Below are 23,772 nucleotides of genomic sequence, written 5' to 3' on the forward strand. Positions count from 1 at the left end.
ATAAGAAAAATCAGGTCAAATTATTTTTGTAATATTATATGGGCAAACCAATATCAGATAAACTTCCAAGATACTTCATCCAGTGATGGTTTCTTTATACTTTTCTTTTTTATACCTCCATACTCTTAGCTTCAGAGAACAGAACTCATGTTTTATCAAGTTCTATGCAGTTTGATGGGCTTCATGTCAAGAATAAGACTAAACAAATAGAGTGATTACAAAACCTCTTGCTAACAGTATAGAAAGAGCAAAGAAGGGATGATTGTTTTAACCTTTTGACCTCTTTCACTAGATTTTCTTCTCTTTCTGCTTGTCCAATTGTCATTCAGTATTTATCATTTATTTGTAGCCAATTTTATGATATTGCAAATTAAGGAAGAGTATTGCAAGTACATTTGCATAAGATAAAATGCTCTTCAGCTACACATCACAGAAGCTCAATTGAATTCAGTAAGTTAACTTCTTGTCTGCATAGTTTGATTCAAGTTTATGGTTTTTATTCTACATTTATACAATGGACAGGCTGGAGCTGGTGTACATGGCACATCCATATTCATTTCCATGGAGTTTAAATTATTCAAGACAGTTAAGGTTCTGGCACTAGCTTTCTTTAATTGAGCCTAAACAAGTCAAAAGTATCCTTTTTGATCTTTATTTTAGATTTTAATTCTTGAAGATCTATAGCTCACATTGTAGTATCTTCTACATTATATGGCATATCCCTGTTCAGTGTGTAAAAAGGCTGCCCCACACACGAGGGGGCAAAAGCAAAAATTTTGTGACTGGGAAAGGAAAGAACAAAACAGTTTCTTTTTGAGTCCTTTGCATGCAAGCACAGAAATGTGACTCACGTTTTAGAACCCCCTTTCCAGTCCTAGAACATGTAGAAATGTTTTACCCTGGTTTCAACACCAACCTGCCTCTGCACACCTCCAGGTGACACTAGAGGATTGTTATGGTCTCATATGTCATGCCTTGCAGTTGGGAAAGGGAATACACCAGTAGCTCACAGGAAATTCTGCTTTCACAATGTGTCCCTGTGTCTTCTTTTGGAGAGTTACTAAACTACATAGAGAACTAAATTGCATACTTTCACATAAAATGATAAAGGAAGAATTAAATTGAAGCATTCTGATTCCCCATTTGGCCACTAATATATCTTTTCTTTAATTGGATTTCTAGTGTTTTGATGTACAGTGTTTTAGACACTGAACAACAAAAAAATAAATATAAGAGGCTGCCATACACTGGATCAGCTGTAATTTGTGACACACAAGCCAAGTGAAAAAGTTAATTTTCTCCTTGGTATTAATTTTCCCCCTCCAAAAGGGACAAAGAGATTTTTTCCCCTCCATATTTCTCCCCTTCTGCACACTCAGGAGCAATAGTGCTGATGAAAGCGTGTAGAAAATTTGATAGGTAAGGAAACTTTATAATTTTTTAAATAAACTGTTATGATTCATTCCTCACATTTGAGTGAAGACTAGAACAGAGGAAAAGCTCCAAAAACAGATCCAAAAATGTCCTCTGCTCTCGTAGGGTGAGAACTCCTCATGCTAGGGATGACCACAACATTTTAAGGCCCTGACTTTCCTTGCAGCATTATGGATGGGTGGTTGGGTTTTTGTTTGTTTGTTTGTTTGTTTGTTTTGTGGGGATCTAAGTGGTAGTTAAGGTTAATGCATTCTCACTCTTTTCCATTTCTCCATAATGAAAAACTAAAAACCTAATGTTCTTTTTCCTTTTTTTTTTTTACTTGTGGCAAATATTAATTTTACCTCAAACTCCTTTTAACACAGCCTTGTGGATTAGCACTTACAACTGACATGATGACATTCTTTTATGTGTCATTATCAGAGACAACCTCAATTTTGCCTGCAGAATCCAAATATAATTAGTGGGAAAAAGACACAGGAAATTCAAGCCCCCCAAAATAAATATAATATTTTGATTATTAAAGGCTATATGCTGGAAAAGATCCACAAAAGAGTACTCTGGGATTTAAAAACTACTCCTTTCTTATTCTCCCTTGTTGAAATATAATGTTTGGGTTCTCTTGAAGTACCTCATGCTTTCCAGATTGTTTCTCTTAGGGAAGAAGCAAGTGCTGAATGGCAGTAGCATTTAGCATGAGTGTCTAAAGCATTTTACATAGCAATTACAAGTTTAAGTCCAATCCAAACTGGACAATATTTAGTGGTGAGTCAAAGTTATGTGAAAATAATTACAAAACAGCAGAATTTGTAGTAAATAGGATGCAGCATTATTACCACCAGCAGTTAATTTGGCATTTGCAGGAGGTCAAGGATTCCCTGAACATGAAACCCTAAAGGACAGACCCGAGGCACATTGATGAACCTGCTCAAGGAAGTTTGACCTGGTCTTGTGTTATGAACAGATGAGATCTTATTGTTTAGAGCTTCTAATTTTCAGAATCTTTGGTTCCTCCAAAACATTAGTTTGATATTTAACATAGTTTAAAATTATCATGCAGACGTTTTTGAAAATCATATTTTAAATTAAATGTACTTGATATAATTATAACAAGATTCTTCTGGCTGATATGCCAAAAAGTTTTTCCACTCTGTTTTACCAAACAATTATTTTACTCTCCTAAATCAGTATTAATGTTTTAGAAGTGCACCAGTAAGTGTTAAAATTTTGGGATCAATCTTAACATTCATGAATACTCAAACCCCTCAGATTTTTACAAGTAATGCTGGATCTGAATTGTAAGGACCTCGAGAGAGGAGGGAAAATTCAGAGTGGAAAATAATTGACTAGAAAACAGGAAAAAAGTTACTTAAGCTTCTGGAGGGGTTTTTATACAGCTGGCTATTAACACACTTCAACTTTATAATTATTTGCTGGATTTGGTTTAGAGAATTTGGGATGTCAGAGTGCAAGGATTTGTTCATGGCTATCCGTAACATCAGGGCGTGATGTGGGGTGCTATTAGCTAGTTTAAACTTCTCCCTAAAGAGGAGTCAGTATGTCAGTGAAGGCTTTCTGGCCGTGGAACTTCTTTATCACACTGGGGTTTCTTGTTTGTTTTTATTTTTTTAAATTGCATTTGTTTTATTAACTAAGTTTCACAACTGTAAAAGCAGTAAGCAGATCAGCACTTGAGCTTAAAGTGAGACCCGCTGCGCACAAACCAAACAAGCGACGAAAAGCTGTTCCTTTTTTCCTGTTTTTAATTACTTCACGCTTTAAAAAAGCAGAAAACATCCGGCGTACAAAGCCCACGGTCACGCCGCACCCACGTGAATTACCACCTCATCACAAGGCCGAGAAACCGGGCGGGCAAACCCCGAAAGAAAGAAACAAACAAAGAAACAAAGAATCAAACAAAAATACAGCAAAAACAAAACCACAAACAAACAAACAAACAAACAAAAACAGAAAAAAAGGAAAAAGGAGCGATTGTGGTTGCCAGGCCGCGGCCGCGCCCGCCCCGCCCCCGCCGTGAGGGGGGAGGTGCCGGGGGGGGGGGGGCGCCCTCCGCGTCGGCGGCTCCGCGCGCCTCCCCTCGCGAGAGCGGGCGAGGTTTCCGGTGTTGTGGCTGCGGGGCCGCAAAGATGGCGGCGACGCTCCGCGCCCGCTCGCTGAGGCACCTCCGCATCCGAGGTGAGGAGCGTCCCGCGGGCCGCGCCGCCGCCGCGCCACCGCCACGGTGCCCGCCGGCGCCCCCCGCTCCCCTCATCCCTTTCTCTTCCCTGTCCCCGGCTTCTTCCTCCCCGCCCGTCTAACGCGCTTCTCTCCCCCCGTCCCCGCAGGTCGGAACGACAGCGGCGAGGAGAACGTGTCCCTCGATCTCAGCCGAGGTACGGGCGGGGCGGGGGAGGGCCGCCCGAGCCTCGCTGCGCCCGAGGCGGGCGGGGGGCGCGGCGGAGCGGAGCGGCCTGGTGGTGCCGTGGGGCGGGCGCGGGGCCCGGGGCCGCCGCCGGGGGCTGAGCGGAGCCGCCCGCGGGTGGGAGCCGCTCCTCGGGCACCGTGAGGCCGTGCCCGGGCAGCTGCGGGGCCGCGGGGCTCCCCGGCGTGCGCGCTGAGGCTGCTCGGCCGCCGCTGGGGCTGCCCTTGAAGCCCCTGTTGCTCGCAGACGGGGTTGGGCTCAATGGCCGAGCCTCGGGCCGATCGTGCTGTGCGCCTCCGAGCAGCACCTCAGCAGCGGCGCCTGCTCCTGACTCCATCCCTTCTTCGTGTATCCCTACGTGCCCTAGGCCAGCTGGCCACCCCGTTTGCCGTGAGCCTCTTGCTCCCAGACCAGCGGCCACTCATGCCCCCTTTGCTCGCTAAATTGTTCCAAACATTCTCCACTGCTCTCAGATCTGTGTCTGGGGTTGGGGGGGGTGGGTGGTTAAGAGGAAGGAAGCAACGCTGATATCTGGTACACACGAAGAAGTTTTGCCTCAGACGAACAGATACTCGTTCCCTACCCACATGTGTATGGTACAAAATGTCATCTTGCCTAGCTGATACTGAAGTAAGGGTTAGACCCTCCCAAAGAGACTGGTAAAATTCAAAAAGCAAACTAGAATGTTACTGCTATAGAAGTGGTGATATTTCGTGGGACAGAGGATCCTGGTCTGGGTAGGGAATGAAGTTGATGCTGGTGTGTAACTGTTCTGCTTCAGGAAGGAGATCCAGGATGACTATTATGCTGAATAGATCCATTTTATGGGGAAGTAGGCAGGGAAATGACAGAATCAATGAGATAAAAGTGGCCTGTGAAATGGAAAGGAAGTAAAAATACCAGCAGTAGAAGTACTGTTTTCATCTTGGAATTGTTGATACTGCATTATACTTTCTCTAATTCTCTTTTCCCACAAAGTAAGCTGTGTTTAGAATTATTTTATTAAGCAATTTTATTGTGGGCTGCAAGTTATCTCTGTGTATACATATGATATTTACAAGTGTGTTTTAATAACCGGGAAAACTGCTGGGGTTTTCTCAGTTTAAAGAAACAGACTCTTCTCATTCTATCTCCCAGTGGACATGGTTGCTTTAGAGAAAAGCTGTCTTTAAAAATTAAAACATGTGAAGCTTTCATCAGCAAAATGTGGAATGAAGTCCTTAACAGTTTAAGCACATGACAAAGTTATTACTGGAAGCAATGTTGCGTGTTTATGAAATTTGCAGAATTGGGATTTTAAAGAATGGGTCTAATTTTTTTTTTTAATGTTCTGTAGCATACTGAAGTATTTTGAGGTGAAAGTACAATACACAAAATTTAAATGCTGGAGTGGTAATTTTGAGATGTGATGTGTTTGAAATCTTCAGTTGTGATATTGATTCTTACCATGAGGTGTTTTCAGCTGCCTGTTAATTCCAAACCACATTTTTAATATGTGTTTTCTTTTTTTTTTTAATTAGAAAAGGTATTTTGCACTGTGTCAATATATCTTCTATTACCAAAATAGTAAATAATTGGGGAAATTGAATAAGAAGCTACTTTAAATTTAGATGTTAAAAACACAGCAGTTTTGGGTTTTTTTGTTAGACTGCAGCTGACTGATCAGTAACCATATAGCACCATATATCTGTGTAGATATTAACTGCATTTTAAAGAGGAAACAAAAGTATGAAGCTTAAAACTCTCAGCAAGACATTAACTGAGCTAGATGATAACTTGACTTCCATGGTGAACACAACGAGTATTTGTTTTTCCAGCTGTTACAATAGTTATGTAAGCAATTATTTTAAATATTTTGTTACCCTAATTTGGTGCTAATAGCACAATGTTTTGATTCACTGTGTTGTGCAGATCACATAGTTTTCCACAGGGCTCACGTTTGCATTAGCTTAAAAGAATGTTCTAATGTTTTTTGTTTCCTGGTACAACTGAACTTTGTGTTGATTAATGTGAAATATCTGATTTGGGCAAAGTAGAGAATCACCATAAACAGAGCCTCAGCCATATGCTTCTAGTTAAAGGGGCCTCTTTGTTACAAACACAAGAAATTATATTGGCACTGCCTTCTTTTGAGTAGTTTCCTGTTAGTAATGGCATGACTTAGCCTGCAGGTAAGTAGGCTATACTCGTCCATACCTGTGACTGCACTTTCCATGCAAGAGGCCAGTAGTGGTACAAAGAATTTCAAAACAAATAATAGATGTGGGAAGAGCACTGCAGTTTGTGCTGCTCTGAGTTCTGCTTCTTCATGGCTTTTTGAGCAGTAAGGCGTGAGGACTGCCTTGCTGCTTGCAGAGTGCTCTGCATTTCTCTGTATGTGTTTGGTTTGCTCTTTTCTCTGGTCCTGTAGTTGAAGTTGCTCATGTTTTTGCAGAAGACACCAAGCTTTTTACAAATTTTTGCTATGGCTGCTATACTAGGTTTACTTTTTGGAGCTTCTTGCTACTTTGCCTTTTAAAAAATGATACATTATGTTTATGAAAGCCATTTTACATGGTGGTGGATGCTGCATTTTGTGTGTTTGTGTAGGTATGTGTGAGCTTTCTGTTTACACTTATTAGCCTGGTTGAAGATGATAATGTGAATAAGTATGTGGTTTGCTTTTTCTGTGGTTTTTTTTTTTTACTTTTTTGGGGGGCAGAGTTGGTTCTTTGGGGGTTCTTTGTGTGTTCTTTTGTTTGGTTGGGGTTGTTTTTTTTGTTTGGGTTTTTGTCATTTGGTTGGTTGGTTTTGAGTTTTTTTGTATTTATTTTGTTTCTGAGTCACTAAGCCCTGCCCATCTTCTAAGGGAATTCAGATGGATCTTTTTTTAAGAAAACCACTTTGCTGAAGGGTTGATCAACTCTGGAAAAATTGTCCCCAGGATAAACATTTGTGTGTATAATGTTGGTATAGTAAGAAAAAATGGTGCAGATATGGGGTAGACTCATTGCTTTTGTCTAGTTAAATCGTATGTCATGTATTCTGTTGATTACAAAATCGCAATTAATAATTGGGATTTAGAACACTCATGTTCAGACCTTGTGTTATATTACCTGCTCAGAATAGAACAGAAAAGGAAAAAGAGGACAGAGTCACCACCAGTACAACTCCCACTGCAGTCATCTGGAAGGAATTAGCAGTGGGATGAGAGAGATTGGTTTAATTAGACTACTGAAATCAAGCTTGTAACTTCCGAAGGCCAGAAATGACAATTGGAGGTATCAACCAGATTAGTGCATTTGGTAGGAGTTTTTCCACTGACTTTGGCCATGGTAGTGTGTATAACATAATACAAACATTGTGCACCTCTTCTTTGTTTCTGACTGTTTTACAGGCATTTGAAGTTGAATCACAGAAGCACATACACCTCCTAGAGCTCTGGGCACTGTTAAAGGCGTGTGTAATCCACACTTAACGTGCTCCTAAGTTTTACAGGGAGGTTGGGCTATGTGACCTTGACAGGTCCTTCTCAGCCCAAGCCATTCTGTGATTCTTTGCTCACCACTGGAACTGAATCACCTTATATTGCTAGGTGACCAATACCTCTTCCTTTGTTGGAATTTTGGCTGTTGTCCTTGGATCTTGAAGGCCTAAGTAGTTTGGAACTTGGCTAGTTGAGAGCAGTCTCATGGTTCATTATCTGTCCTCAGGCTCATCTTCCTTCAAGGGATCCCTGTTTTCTTGGAATCCTGTAGCTCAGAGATTGCCCTGGCTATTAGGAACTTTTCAGAGCTTGTTTGCTTACCGGTGCAGGGATGCCAGCTGCTTACTGAAGTTGAGTAGAGTGCTGTCTGGGTGTGTATGTGTTAATTTCCTCCTTTCTGAGGGTAGCAGTCTTCACTTGCTGATAGTGTCCTTTTTAAACAACTGAAACGTACCTATCTCAAGCATTAGTACTTTAAGTTATTATTCAAAAACATGAATTTCAAGATTCTACTTTGGTTTATCACCTTTTCTTGTACAACCAATTCTATTTGTAGAGATTTTGTAGATGTTGAATCTTCTAACTAACACAGGACATACATGAACAAAGCAGCAGCTGAGAAAACTAGTTGGTTTTTTTTTTTTTCTCCCTGAGATTGGTATCACAAAATTGACTAGTATTATCTGAGAAAATACTCTTCCCTTTTTTGTCTTCATTTTTTCCTGTCATGTAGGTAATAATAAAACATAAAGGAGTTCCATTTAACTTCATGAGGTCTAAGCGGTGTTACTTTTATTACTGTGCTTCCATAATTTTAAACCATGTAGTATTTGAGTCCATGTTCCTGCATGGTATATCATAATGCATTGCATGCAGGGCAAACATCTCGGGATGCTATTTGCAGTTTACAGCCCACAGAAATGTCAGGCATTTTTAAGGGTTATTTGTGGGATAGTTAAAGAAGGCTGGATGAATTTTGTTTCCAAAATCAGCTTGAGATTTGATGACCATACTGTTTCCAGCTTTCTTCATCAGTGTAGAAGAAGCAGGGAGGAAAAGAGCACACATCTGATACTGAAATCTTGAGTAGTGGGGGAAGCAGAAAATAACCCTTTTGTATTGCTTGCAGCGTGGCAGTAGGGAAACCACTGCAGAGATGGCAGCTGGTGCATATTTTTGATGGCTCAGAGGCAGTTCTTCCACGCTAATGGCAAGTCTGTTGCAGAAAGCCTTTAGGTGGTTCTTCCTGTGCTTGTGGGAAATGTAGCCTGGCCTGAAATCCTGGAGAAGTGGGGCTCCGCCACACCATAGAAACAGTGTTTTTTAAATAGTCAGATAATCAAAATGTGTGGGCACCTTTCACCCTCACTTTGCAGTATGCCATCATTTTCATGGGTAGCTATAGCAGGATGTTGTGCTTGAGCAGGTCAAGCAGAGCAATAGGTGTTTTTTTGCTCCCTTGTTTGTGAATCTGTAACAGAAACTGTAACAGTCATAAGAAGATAATTAGTAACATTTTTTTATTCAGTCTCCTGAGGCACGAAGTATGCAACAATGGGGCAAAAACAGTTGGAGAGACCTCTTTGCTGACTGAGAAATGTTAATGCTGCATTATTTTTGTATGTTGGAGTTTTTTATTATATAGGAGGAGCAAAGGGAAAGTGATCGATGATGGTGGCCTGCTAACTTTTCTGGCAATGTCTAAGCTTTCAATAGGTTTTAAAAGTAAGAGAGTTAAAGTGCTGAATACATGCACTTCAGAATTAAGTCATACACTTAACTGTCCTGTGTGCACTTGTGCTTGCACTTGTGCCTTAGTTGACTGTTGTTTCGGAATTGTATAGTGCATTGTCCCAGTTAGATTAATAACACTTTTGTACCTTTGGCTTTGCTTCCTAAGCACTTGCTTTTATAATCTTAAGTATTCTCAGAACTACTAAGATGGTGTGCTTACAATATTTCCACTTTCCATTTCTTCAAAACAAGAACCACATTTTTAATGAAAGAAAAATTTCAGCAAAGACCACTTTAAAATCTTATGACTTGTTTGTCTGTTGTTAAGATTTCTGTAAGAATTGGGTACTACCATGTCTTTGAAGATCCTCACTTATGTCTGTCTTTAAAGTTTTTGAGTACAGCACCTCTAAATTTGTTTTTGTGTGTGGGTTCTTTGTTCTAGCTGTTGTGGTCAGAGAATAAAACAACTGTTCTAAGATCTTGTACTTTCTATTACAAGAGATTATTCTGTGATTGGGATCACTATACTGATCCAAACACCTTCGTAGATGTTTAAGCAATGCTGTGTTTTCACGACTTTCTTCAACATACTTCCTTCCTCCCTGAGTGCTGAAGTGTCAAACTCTCCTGCTGCCTTCTTGATATATTTGAATCTTTGTCATAAATGTTACTCATGGTTGTTTTGTTGCTTCCCAGCATCGCCCACTTAGAGGTTAGAGCAGTGCTTAGTTTCAGCATTTTTTTCTGTTAGAGCCTATCCAGTGTAGATACTGTCTAAAGGAACTCACCCCTCATCATAAATACAGTCAGCAAGGAAGCTGTGTCAGCCATCTCCTGTCCATAAAGAAATGCATCGCTTGCCCAGGCTGATGACCTTCATTGCTACTTTACGAGTTACCTGGCAATCTCAGAAGTTTTACCCTAATAACATAGAAGAGATGTTAACATCAGGTACAGTTACTTTTCTTTAAAGTAGGAGGAAGTGAAATAGCCATACTTTAAATTGCAGTTTTCCTACTCTTAATATCCATACAAACTCTGACACTGCAGAAAGGAGCATTGCTCAAGAGCTTTACAGGACAGCTTAAGAAGTGATGTTGAAATGACAAATGACTTGGGAGAATGTACTGAAAAATCATGTAAGTCTTTCTTAATTTTTATACTAACAGAAACTCATTCTGAGATTTCTTTTTTTCAAACAGTAAATGGCATAAGTCATCTACTTTTAATACTAACTACCTTCTTGCAACTAAGACAAGAACATGTGTCTTTGAGGCTTAGATAACTACACAAAAGATCAGGTAAAGTAAGAAGTTTGCTTTTCTTTTGAAGTGTTTTACCTGCATGCAGGCAGGCAGATGCTTGCACAGTAGTGCAGGTGAATTCACACACTGAGCAGTGCTCCTGTGCATAGTTCTGTTGCAGAAGGGTAGGTGACATAACAGTACTACAGAGGTTCTGGCTGGTATTGGTCAATTTTTTAACTGGAACACTTGTAACTGTGACAATAAAATGTATCTGTTCTAGTTTCAGAATCTGTAATGTTGGTATATTTGTATATGTTGCAGAAATGGTATTTTTTTTTCATTTGCCTGTCATCTGGTGTGGTGATGGAAAATTTTGGAAGCAAAACTTCAGAACATGATTAGTGAAATGTGCATTCATCATATCTTTGCATCTGATGTAAAGGAGGAACACTGGTAAAGATGCATAAATGAGACAATGTAGTAAAAAAATCCCAAACCAAACACAAAATCCAATCCCAAAAAGCAAACAAAAAATACTTAGTTATATTTTTTAGTTATGTTACTGAATTTTACTAGGACATACTTGAAAGCTTTCTAGCTGTCACTAGTGGCCTGCATAAAGTTTGCGTAAATAAATATAATGGGGAAATCTCTTCACCTGAATTCTGCCTGAGCAGCAATAGCCTTTGAATCAATGTTGTTCATTAAAAAATTAACCCTGATACCCTTTATGAGCATTTTCTTAGAAGGGGAGATTTTTTTCCTAATTGTACTGATTTTGTTCTTCCCTAGACTTTTCTAAGCTCATTTTAGTTCAAATACTGTCTACTGCTATGGGTTTGGGTACATCTGAAAATTGACTCAGCTGGTTGCTCCTGCAACATTTCAGAAATACAGTTTTAAGTTTATTTATTTATTTATTTATTTGCTTGTTTAGTAGAATTGTGTTTGTCTGAGATGCAAAATGAAAGTTTTTACTTCTGTTTCAATTGGAAAAATGGTTACAGAACATAATTTCATGCTGTTTATAAATTATAGTTTCAGTAACCATTTAAGTCCAAGAGAGAAAAAGGGTTGCAAAATGGTAAAGATGACTGTTACTTGCCATCTTTGAAAGGGCTCCTGTGAGTTAGCAGTCGTTTGGCTGACATGAAGTAAGTACATCTCTGTCTCCTATTTGCATAAGTGTTCATTGTGAAATTAACTACTTCTGTTGATTTGGGGACTACAGAATGATTGGTAGGAGATATTTATACTTAGAGTTAAGGTGTTTAAAGCAAAACAATATGGCCTTGACTTATGGAAAAATACACAGTAATTGTAAGAGTAACAAGGAATTACTAAATTAATCTCTTCATGTAAAAGTGTGTGGTGAACAACACAGGGATTTTGTTTGGTTTTTTTTAGCTGCATAGAAGATTGGTTTCCTGCTTGAAGTGTACATAGACTATAAATAAATACATATATTTAAAAATAATTACTTCATAAAAATGGAGGACTATCAAGAAGACCTGTTGCCTAGAAATTGCTTATTTAAAAACAAATTATTAAATCTGTAAGTAATCTTATTCCTTTGTTACCTCCTGAGCATCAGTGAAGTCAGAATTCAGTTTGAGCAACCTCATATCTAGAGAATTTAGAATGTGTTCATCTCCTTCTTTATGCAAACCATATGTGTGTGTCACGGGTAGACTTCTGGGTTTTTTTCATGAAGTACAAAAAAATGAAATAGAAAAAATCTTGCTGTTTCTATAAATGTGGCATTTGCAGCTCAATTTTTAGCTTAGCCTGTTACTTCAGCTGGATAGGTTTTTCTAAGTTGAGATTGACCAATAGATTAGGTGTCTTCTGTCTTCAGAGAATTGTATTTAGATCTTGTGAAATCTGTAAATATGACTGACACTTCCTGTGCTTTTTCAGGAGAAAGAGTAGAAGTCTTGAATGGTCACAGCAACGTGACTGTATTACCTGTGTGACACAAGTACACGTCCTATTCTTAGTATGAGGGAATGAAGCCTGCAAATATCATCAGTCAGCACTGTTTTGAAATCTTCTGGTTATATAGCATTTTAGGATGGGGAAGCTAACACATGACATTTGCTGCAGTTTAAATGTTTCCTGCTTCAGTCAGATCTATTTGTGAATTGCAGTTTCTAGTTGTGTCCCTGTATTAATGTTTGAATTTGAGTGTGTTACTACTTTGGTGTTTCCATGTCATGCAAATTGCCCTTCATTTCTTGGTTGGAAAACTGGGTAATCCTACATCTGGTAATGTTGATGGACTTCTTACATGATGCCCCGTGTAACAGGATATTTCTGGGGACAGTGGCAGCTTCTGACTGCTTTGAGTTTATTGGTAAGAGCCATGTAACATTTATGCTTTCAGGTTCTTGAACATACAGAAATGATGGAGAGAAGAATCAGAATGCTTATTGAGAAAGTAGTCTCAGAATAAAATCATATGTCAGTTTGTTAATATTCAGAGAAATATGTGATCAAAATTCTTAGGTGGTTTTGAAAGCAGATTTGCCTGGTCCACTCTCCAAATACTGGTTGCAAGATGTCAGAAAGACACAGCATTTTGTTAAAACAACTGAAAATTATGACCATCCTGATATTTCTGCTTCTAGGAGTGGTGGCAGAAAAGAAGAAAATGGATTGGAGGAACTGAAGATAATTTTCTAAACCATTACAATAAATTTATATTCACCCTTCAAATTTGTTGTTGATGTTCTGGGAAGTACTAATTTGATTTGTGTACTGACATAAGCAATTTTGTAAATCTGGGAAAGGCTTTTACTGGCTCTTGACCATAAGAACAGTTGTACTGGGTCACTCCAACCTTGGCAGTAGTTTATAATTGTTGCAGAGAAGAGAGCAGAACAACAGGGCAAACAAATGCGTAGTCATACAGTTATGGAATATTCCCCAGCCTCCAGCATTTTGACCCTCTGTGTATTTTGTCTCCTTTATTTTTTCTTTTTCTTTTAAACATCTGAGCTTTTGAAAGTTTAAAGGAAGTTCTTGCTGAATTTAACTGGATTCCAGAATAATTTATATTTGTGTGTTAAGTGACCATGATAAAAATTTCAAGAGACTATAATTCAAGTTTGGTTTTAGTCAGGATAATACGCAATAGTTACAGTTGTATATCTTGCAGAGAGATGACATTCTGGTGGGATTTTTTTGAGGGGCAGGAGGTGGGGGAACTGCGAGTAAGTTTGTAATTCACAAAGATATGTATCAAGACTTATTGCTGTGATTCTTGTCATCAACATCTCTTCTCCCTGGGAGCTGAGGATATAACTGTACATTTAAATGGAGGACTAAATTAAATACTTTCTCTCTATGAATAGACAAGAATTTTTTTAAGAGTTGTTTTTTTAATATGCCTTGGTACCTTGCATAGTCTTAACTAATAATATTTAATACTATTTTCATAATTGATCTTTGAGGAAGTTTATGCAGTACACTAGATTTTGTATTGCTATAACCCATTTAAAGAATAATTTGTTTATCAAAAACTGTATGTAATTAATTTTCAGGTCAGCCTTGTAGTTATCCTTTGGAATGGTCCTTCAGTTTTCTCTTTCTATCCTGGAAGGCTTTTAACATTTCATCTATGAAACCCATTTTTTAGAAGTTTTAGCACTAAAAATTGCTGTTTACAAAGCTGCCATATACGATCACGCATTGGGAATAATAAACATAATTCCTAGGTGAGGATATAAGAATGGCTTTTGTACAGGTATAATTTCAGTGTCTTGGTTAGAAATAAGATTATAAGACCACATTTTGGAAAGTGGTTCATTTTGGAGCTGCTCTTCAAGCTGACTGGAACACCAAACTGCTTATTTCCTGCCACCTTTATATGTACTTAAGAATACTAAAATGAAAAAAAAAAAAAGTCCTTTAATTTACAACATCTGTGCACATCTGCAGAAGAGAAATCTGTACAATCACAGTAGGCATTTAAATTTTACTCAATTTTTTCAGAAGCTCGTGTGTGTGCCAAAGTAATCCTGATACTTGGTTTCCTGTTTATCTGAAGTTCTAGCGATTTCTAGATCCTACCTTGAATACACTGTCTTTTCCACTGATTTCTAGTTTGTAGGTATTTTTGTATATGAGTTTTTTACCTGAGTGATGTAGGGAGAGGAATAGTTTTGAGACTTTCTTTGCTGACTGCCATGAAAGAGAGCATGTGTGTTTTTTTCCGTATTAGTGAGCCGGTTTCATACATTCATAGCTTTCTTAAGCAGCAAGGGAGAAAATAGTCTCAGTTCTTAGTTTTTGTTTGCTTTCTGTTTTCACATACATGAGTTACTGGAACTTACCTATATTCAAAATAAAGTGCTCTTTGTATGGTTTCCCCATGAAAGCTATGGGAATCAAACTAAATAAATCTCTAGGTTGCATTCTGCTGAAATCACGCTTAGTCATAGGTACTTTTTAAGGGGTTACCCTCAATTGTTAAAACTTGATATGCATGTGAATTTTTTTAATCTAAGATTTTCAAGTCTTACTTGGCAAAACTTACAGTACGAAGTATTTATGGCTTGAAGTGTTAACTATGAAGTATTTATGGCTTTAACTGTGATCATAGAGGATATCTATCTGGCTCAGTATTCAGTATATTTTTCAATGTAACTACATTAATGTGATACTACAAACAGGTTTTACACTATAAATTGAGACATACCTTCAGTCTAAATATGTATTACTGTGTTTTTGAAAATCACACATTGACTGTAAAGTGTTCGTGCACTAATTTTTTAGAATCTGGCAAAGTAGAGTTGATGTGTTAATTCAAATACTACAAGAGTGATCTGTGTTGCAGTTTGCTTTTTTATGTAGCTTTCTCATCTTTCATATTCTCAGGTTTTCTGTGAAGTTTCCACCTTTTTGAATTAAATGTAAATTAAGAATACTTTAATATCAAGAAGATTACATAAGTGATTTTTAGAATTACTTAAGATTTTTATTTTTTTGCAACAAGTTGATAATGGTAGAATATGACTTACTGTTGATGATCACCAGATCATCAGAATGATCCATTATCCAATCATTACTGTGATTCTTTCAGTAAGAGGAAGATGACCTCTCATGTATGTTAATGGTGAGATGACTGACTGTAGTGAAGTACAACTTCCTTCTTTAAAGGAAGTATTTAGAAGTATTTGATCTTTTATTTCACTTTTTGGCCTTGTGATTCTAGTAGGTGTGACATCAGCTGCTCTTGTGACATCAGTCTCTCACTTGAGAGTTACTGAATATATATACACGTTGGCTACTGTATATGTACTGTACTGTAAAACAGTACAGTACTGTGTACTGTTTTAGCACCTACCAAGTGATGCATATAATACACACTCCTCAGTTCAACTCATGGCTGACTGCAGAGCTACTGAATTATTTGTGTGCTAAAGCCTGCCATTCTTTTTTTTTTTCCTTTTTCATTGACATGTGCAAAACAGAACAGCGAATTGTGCTTCTAGCATACTGAATGTGGTCAAACAATGCTGGTAAATCTGTCAGAGAAAAGAAGTCGTCACTTGTGCTAATATAGCTATTGCTGGTCCTATTTCATCCCTGCATTAGATGGAGCGCTAGCTGTTTTGTGTAGCTGGAGTAGCTGGACTTCTGTCGTGTTCTTTCTCTCTGGAGAATGCGATCTGTCAGAATGCATCATGGTTCTCGCTGGGGAAAAACAATGTCATGGTCCTGAAGGGGTGAAAAAATGAGTCAAGCCTTAAAAGGTCATGGGAGTTTAAAAACAAACAGCAACTCAACATTGGAGATTTTTGATATACAGCATCTGTGAATTACTTTTAGGCATAGAGAATCACAGAGTTCTGGCTAGAGTTTTTAAAAACACCGGCTTTGCTCTGTGCTGAAGATTATAATTGTAAGTACAGGGTGTTAGTGCAAAGAATTGTGGGTGAGAAACTCTGTTTAGTATAACAGAAGTAAACAGAACAACTACTGCTACTTCAAAGTTTTTGCTGTCCAACAAAAAGCAGACAAGAGAAAATAAGAATATTGATGAGCAAGCTAAGCTCTTGCTGCAGGACACAAGTGGGCTGACTTGCAACTTTTATATGTATCAACAAGTTTTTAGATGACATTTGAGCAAAGTGGCTCTGTACAATAATTGGGACAACTTGCCAATTGTAAAGTCCATGCAAAAAAAAAAAGGGGGACTTCTTTACACTGAGTGTCATGTGGAACAGTTATGTCTTGCTTCCACCACTCTACGTCTGAATGGCTCAGTAACACAGCTACTTCTGAGTGGGTTTTGTAAGAATTTAGTATTCAGTTTGAGTCAGTAGCTCAGTAGGGAATGAACATAGAAGAACAAGAAAAGGATTTTACTGAGATACTTGGCAGGATAATTTTGTTGTGAATTTGAAGATGGGTGCTGAAGTAGTGTAAAGGAGAAAGGTGTGTTGTACAGTGGGACAGGAGAGGGAATGAAAGTAGGGGAAGGGAGTCGCACATCCTTTGGCAGATGAAATCTGGAAGATCAGTTTAGCAATTTTGCACAGCTGCACCCTCAGAAGCACATTCACCTCAGAATGTGAAGATATTTGGTGGTTGCTGTGGGCCAGCTGGAGATGGTAGAATCATTTTGATTGATCATTGAGTTCAACCATAAACCAGACATTGCCAAGTTCATCCCCAAACTGTGTTCCTAAGTGCCACATCTGTGCATTTTTTAATTACCTCCAGGGGTGGTGACTCAACTACTTCTGCGGGCAGCTTGTTCCAGTGCTTGACAACCCTTTGGATGAAGAAATTTCTCCCAATAAAAGTCAGTGTATCAGTAATAAATGCAGTGAGCCAGGAAAGAAAAGACTTTTGAGGGGGTCTTAATAAGAAGCTTATCTTCTTGGGTTTTTTTTTATTGTAGATACAAAACAGGAGGAGCTAGAGAGTAAGAGCTAGGAAATCTCTACAGCAGTGATATGAACTGGGGTCCTTAAAACAACACATAAAACACTGATGAGTGTAGTGGGCTAGAGCATGGTGCTAATAACACCAGGGTTTTGAGTTCAATCCCTGTATGAACCATTTACCAAAGAGTCAGTCAGTGATTCTTGTGGGTCCCTTCCAGTTTAGAATATTCTGTGAATCTGTGAAACAGCAACAAGAGCCCCTTCCTCTCCCTCCACAACCCTCCCACCAAAACAAAACAAACAAAAAAACAACAAAAAACCCACCCCTGACAAACTGAAACAAACGGAAAACCAGACAACAAAAAGAAAGTCTTTGTCAACACCAAGATGAACTATTAACCTTGACAATGAAATCTTAAGGCTGCGATATTTCTTTGGAAAATCAGTCTGTGATTTTGTGCTATGCTTTTTGCTATTTCTGCATTACTTGGTATTTTATAATGCCTTTGTAAGATTTTGTGACGGGAAGATAAATAATGCTGGATCTGATCGGTGATTCCAGTAAAGCTACATGGCTTAGGTTTTAGAATCCAGGATGTATTCAGTCTATTTCCAAGTCCATTTCAATGTGAGGGATAGACTAGCGAAAGACTGAATCGCTACTTATGAAGTCACATTGGTTTGTTCAAATTCTCTTACATCTGTGACATGAGGTTTTCTTAGGCCTGCCTACCTTCCTTACTGGCTTTACTTTTACTAAAATGAGTAATACTTAAGTAATATAAATTTTCTACTTCTTTGTAATGTATGATGCATTTTCAGAAGAAGGAAAAAGATAGTCAGTCTTTCCTTGAAGTTAGTATGTCACAGTTATTTTGTTAAATTTTTTTATGGGATACTTTTTGTGAGAAGGTTCTTCTGAAGTTTAAAACAAGACTTCACCTGACAGTATTTGACCAAAAAGGCTTCTGTTATTTTAGTTCCTTCTGAGATAATATACTATGAGAGGGTCTTTATTTCTTTACTGTCTTGTTTTCTGTAGCAGTATTGGTTTTGGTAAGATTGAAGAGTGAGACAGCTAACTTGCTCTACTTATATTATCAGTTCTGTAGTGGAAATATCTGTCATGTTCTCAGTTTTCTCACAGTTTTGTAGCTTTTGCTCTGAAACCCTAGTTTGCTTCAAATTACTTACCTGCTAATAAAGCTTCTGGGAAATACCTGACTGCCCTGCTAAGCACCACAAACCTGTCTTTACTCAAACTTTTCAGTCTCTAAAAATGAGTTTTTCCTCAGCTGAAACAGGACACAGTGAGGAAAAAGTTGACGTAGCTGCAGTTTTTCATGCAAAAATAGAGGAAAGTGGTTTTAGTGTACATTTTCTTAGGCGACCTTATTATATAGATCTGTCATTGCTACAGAATTGTTAATATGGGTAATTGTAGTATCATTGTGTCCTTATTTCTTCACATGCAAACTGATTGCCTTTTTCCACAGGACAGCTTAGGCACTTTGAGTTAATGGCAGCTTTATCAGATAGCCAAATTAGAACATCCATTGCTAATGCACGAGAGGTTTTCTGGGCTAGTCTTGTGATCTTTCCTGTCTGCACTGTGAGCTTAGTTTAGGGGGTTTATTGTGCATATGTAGCCATTTGCACTTTCAAAATCAAAACATAGTTTCAGTCATTTTGGAAAGTTATGTTGCTCTAAAACTGCTTACCTGGGATCTTTCTTGTGGCGTAATGGGGAATTCTACAGGTCCAAAACTGTTGCGAGCCAGGGAAATTCCCACACGTTACCCAAGGCAAGCAAAAGCATAGATGTGAGCCAGACTGCATTTTCAAAGAAATCAGATTATGAGGAAGCTATCTTCCTCTCCTGTTACGTTCTCTTGAAAGTAAGTTTATGATATAAACTATTTCTAGTGCCATTAACTAATCCAGTCTACTTGTTTTCAGTGAGCCCCATCCCTGAAAGTGTTCAAGAGCAGCTTAGATGGGGCCCTGAGCAACCTGGTTTAGTGAAAGATTCCCTGCCCATGGCAAGGGGGTTGGAACTAGGTGATCTTAAGGTCCTTTTCAAAAACCATTCCATTATTTTATGTTTTATGCTATTGCAAACCACCTAAACTGAGTTAAGCCCTGGAAAAGCAAATTGTGCAGAGGAATCCCAAACCTGGTATAGATCCAGTAAGATTCTCACTGTCTCTAATTTCTGTAATTATAAATTTTTTTTTTTCTTTTTTCCTAGGGATGCAAAGAGGTCCATGCACATATTCCAATTTACATTGAAAGTTATTAGATCCCTGGCTTTACTGTGCATACTGCACAGTGGTGCAAGGTAGCTTGTGTGTCTGATAGTTGACTTTGCGTATGCTCTGAGTAGATTTGCAGTAAAGGATCTTACACATCAAGCTGGTGCTAATAGAAATTGATGCACACGTTTAAGACTTAGCTTATCTTTCCAAAATCTCACTGATCCTTTGTTTGAAAATTACCAGGATTATAGGATGTGACAGTAGCATGTCTCTACATGTGCTAAAGTTTCATTATAAACACCATAGTCAATACAGTTGCTTACCTTACCCTTGAGTATGCATCTAGCAGCTAATCAAGCTGATGGTAGTTGATTTCATCGGCTAATAGACAAAATCTTCATTAACCACAATGGGTTAGGACGTTTGTACACTTTGATTGGGGTGCCTACCTGTAAGTGTCATAATTTTAAATAATGTCTTGATTTCTGGTGACGGTGCAAATACAGGTAGTGTCTGTCCAAGCACATTCTGGAGATATCCTAGTAAGATTGCTACTTATGTTTGCTTTTCTAAATCTGTTTAAATTTTTAAAGTACAGGAAGTGATGTAAAAGCATGGTTTGTAGAGAGGTAGTGAAGCTGATGCATTCTTTACATCTCCAATGCTTGATTTCCTTTCCATTATGAATAGTACAAACACACTTTTACAAGTAACAGGAATGTAAAAGGCTCTGTATATGCCACAAACTCAGCTGCAGCTGTTCAGTTCTGTAGTCGGAGGCAAGTTTTTCTTACTGAAGTTAGTGTGCACAAAAGCTCTCTACTTGCTGCTTATTAGATGTCAGACTTGTTCTAAAGACTTCATTTTATGAAATGCAGTTATTTCTTCTTTTTGGTGATATATTTCTTTCTGTAGTTTTTACATCTTCAGGAAAGCCTTGGTTTTTCATTTTTCTCAAACTGCTGATACCTATCCTAAATCAATGTCTAATCTAAAACTCCATGCGAATCCTGCGTCACATTGGTCCCTTTTAAAAACTGCCCTGCCGCAGTACCACCAGGTACAGAATTTACTGCAGTGTCTGTTACAGTAGCTCCCTGGGCCCAGCCTCAGTGCAGCTTGTTCCACTCTGCCTCAATTCCAACCTTAATTCTAAAAGTGACACAAGAGTGTCTCTTCTCATCATGGTGCCTGTTCTTTGTTTTCTAGCAGAATGCAGGATCATCAGTTGGTGTGTGAATAGTGTTTTCTGGGTGGCATTTTTTTTGTTCATCTGTTTTTGTTGGGATTCTTCTTAAGAAGAAAGAAGATGACATTCTTAAGGCTTTTGTTTGCCTTGTAGTTCACTTACCAAGTCACTGGAAAGGCCTAGCCCTCTATTTAAAGCATCATTGTGGAGAGCAATTAATGTAGAGAGCAGAAAAGAGGTCTCATCTTTCCAAAATCCACCAACTTTTTGTCTGGAGGAGAAAAAAGGAGTGCTGTGGGGTGCCAGTAACATGCTACAGTTTAACTTCTGTTTTTGAGCTTACTTCATCTTTAAATTACAAGGGGTTTAACAGTAAAGTTGTTCACTTACAAGATGTAAGGATTGCCATTTCAGGCACTAAATGGATTTCTTTGTCAACTGCAAATCTAAGATACTGATTAAAATCTGCTTTGAAGTAAGAGTGTCTCTCTTCCATGGCCTTTAGTATTTGTTCTACAGAACTCAGGTATGCATGGTTTTGGTCATTGACATAAATCAGACGGATGCTTCTTGGAACAAAAGTGCTCTGCATCACTAACTGAGACCAGGAGAGTACCTATTTTAAATATGAGTATAAATGCATATTGAATGCATGTTTAGATTTTTCTTCTTTTTTATTTTTCTTTTACTGTATCTGCTAATACCCTCTTTTCTTTTGCAGATCCTTGTGATAATATGAGAGAGATTCTCCAAAATGTGGCCAAATTACAGGGCGTGTCAAATATGAGAAAACTAGGTCACTTGAATAATTTTACTAAGGTAAGAGCTCAAATAATGTCATAGAACAAGTAAAAATGTTTCATATTTACTCAGACATTGGCTGGGATGTTAATGAAATTGCTTCATATTACAGAACAGTACTTGAAGTCTACATACTGTGGGAAAGGAAGGTAACAAATAAAGACAAGCAAATATGTGAATGCAGAGTTATGCTGAAGTTTGCGTATCTGTCCTGCTGGATGAATTTTTGTAATATTTTAGTGCTTAGAAGATGGAAGTATCTTGATCCCAAGTTAATGGGTTAAGTTGCATAACTCAAGCCAAAGATTTGCTTCTTGATGTGTAGAATTAAAATAAAAAATGTAAAATGCCATACTATCTGAATGTAAACTGATTGAGTATCATGAGGGGGGAGGATTGTATCAATGTACATTATATGCAATGTTTTAAACACTACTAGAATAGGAACTGCAACTTTCAGTGCAGTTTCCATAGTGAAAAAGATTTAAATGGTCCATTTCTGGAATATGTCTTGTGTTGGTGATTTTTGATGTTCTTCTTCCAAATCATGGACCTGTGGCAGGTACGCACTTAAAATACAACAGATGTATTGGAAGCTGTCACTGTGAGCCGATGAGGCAAGAATTAAAAACTTAATGCAGCATGAGGGTGTAAGCTACCAAAAAAAAAACTGTGAAAGATTTTCAGAAGGACAAGAAGTAGCATTTTTTGGGTAAAAGAGAAACCTGTGGAGAGAAGCTAAGATGACTCATGGGAGGTGGTCAGGGAGTTAGGGAGAAGGTGTTCATTGTAGGGTATGTGGTGGTTGTGGTTGGACCAGTGTTCAATTTGTCAGTGCAAGGGAAACATGCATTGCACTCAGTGAGGCAGGAGACACTGAAGCTTCAGTGTGGGCCTTACCCAGATTGATAGACTGATAGAGGGATGGAGTGTGTTGTACACCTTTCTGATAGAGGGCAATACACCTGAAAATGAAAACTGATTTTCTGTGACTGAGGATGGACCCTGCAACAAGCAGCAGCCAAGAAATAACATAGTAGAGGAGAATGTAAGGAATAAAGTAAGGTTTAAATTATGCTTGCAGATAAGTTTGTTACAAAGAATTAAGTAAGACTGCCAGGAGTCTATTTGACATTTTTGAGCCAATCTTAAGTGAAAGAGTGAATACTCAAGGGAAGGTGTGGGGAACCAGTTGATACAAGAAGGACAAACATGCATGATAATCTTTGAAATAGGCATCTTGGCTGTTAAAGGCACTCCTTGGGAGATTGACCACTTCAGTGGTAATGTGTGAGATTCGCTTAACAGGACGGTGACTACTGAGAACAAAATCACAGTAACAAATTAATTTGTCTTCTACTGCATTAATAGCAAATCTGTAAGTTCTAAATTTTCTGGATTGGTTCAGAACATGTGTAGGAACGTTCGCTAAGAGGTTCATTCGCTAAGGAACTGAACTTCACACTGAGATCTCTTCCTTGGGCTATTGCTTGTGTCTGGCAGACATCAGCCATTGACAGAATGCTGCTGTTTTCAATGGGATTCCAAAATGTGTTGCAAGAATGCCCTTTATTCTGCTAGAAAAGTCTGATGCATAGCTTGGTTTCTTTTTTGTGATAATCTGGAAACTTTGAAATGTGAATGCTTCCAAAGTCTCTAGTTGCTTTAAAATTAAATAGCTGGATTATGTTTGTAGATGCACAGTTTGTACTGAAAAGTCAATATTTGAACTAGGGATCTTAAAACAGGGTCAATTTTGCTATTGAAAATCAGATATAAAATCAGGTTAAAATCATAACTGTGTTAAATTAATAAATATGCATATTGTAATAAAAGATGTACCAAATATTCTTTTTACAAGGTAGTTTTGAGAGATTGCATAGTAATTGAAGGTTATTTGGGGGTTTTGTTAAACCCACTGTTCAAAATTGAAAGTACCTACAGAAATGTAAGGATGGTTTTCATAAATTGCACTCAAGACTGGCAGGAAATTACAAGTGTAAAGCAACGTAATAAAATTAAATATGTTGTTTGGAGACAGAGACTGTAGTTCATAACCTGATTTTGATTCTAAATCAGAATCAACATGTATGAGGGAATCATACTGCTCAATTTAATATTGAACACTTGTTCTTATATTCATCTCCCTGCAATATGTATTGCTTACTATTTTGGTTTTAAAAACTCTTCCTATTTTTGTTCGACCTATAAATGCAGCCATGAGAATAGAATAAAAGTTGCAAGTTGTACTGTGTTGTCTGCCTTGTGGTTGGAACAATTCTGTGGTTTTCATTCCAGTGGTTAAAAGTGAAAGCCTGG

At 38.1% G+C, this 23,772-nt stretch overlaps 1 protein-coding gene across 2 annotated transcripts in view; it reads left to right on the plus strand.

Annotated features, from left to right (window-relative positions):
- The first annotated feature begins 3,484 nt into the window (after positions 1-3,484).
- Positions 3,485-23,772, plus strand: part of RICTOR (RPTOR independent companion of MTOR complex 2) — a 73,791-nt gene continuing 53,503 nt past the window's right edge. For both annotated transcript variants that reach the window (XM_071425504.1, XM_071425505.1), the window contains exons 1-3: positions 3,485-3,630; positions 3,780-3,827; positions 21,374-21,471. In XM_071425504.1, the coding sequence (XP_071281605.1) occupies positions 3,582-3,630; positions 3,780-3,827; positions 21,374-21,471 (195 nt within the window). In that variant the 5' untranslated portion in view covers positions 3,485-3,581. The remainder of the gene's footprint in view (positions 3,631-3,779; positions 3,828-21,373; positions 21,472-23,772) is intronic.

Source organism: Agelaius tricolor, unplaced genomic scaffold, assembly GCF_023055355.1.
Source record: "Agelaius tricolor isolate 1412-34295 unplaced genomic scaffold, bAgeTri1.0.p SCAF_4, whole genome shotgun sequence".
Taxonomy (NCBI): domain Eukaryota; kingdom Metazoa; phylum Chordata; class Aves; order Passeriformes; family Icteridae; genus Agelaius; species Agelaius tricolor.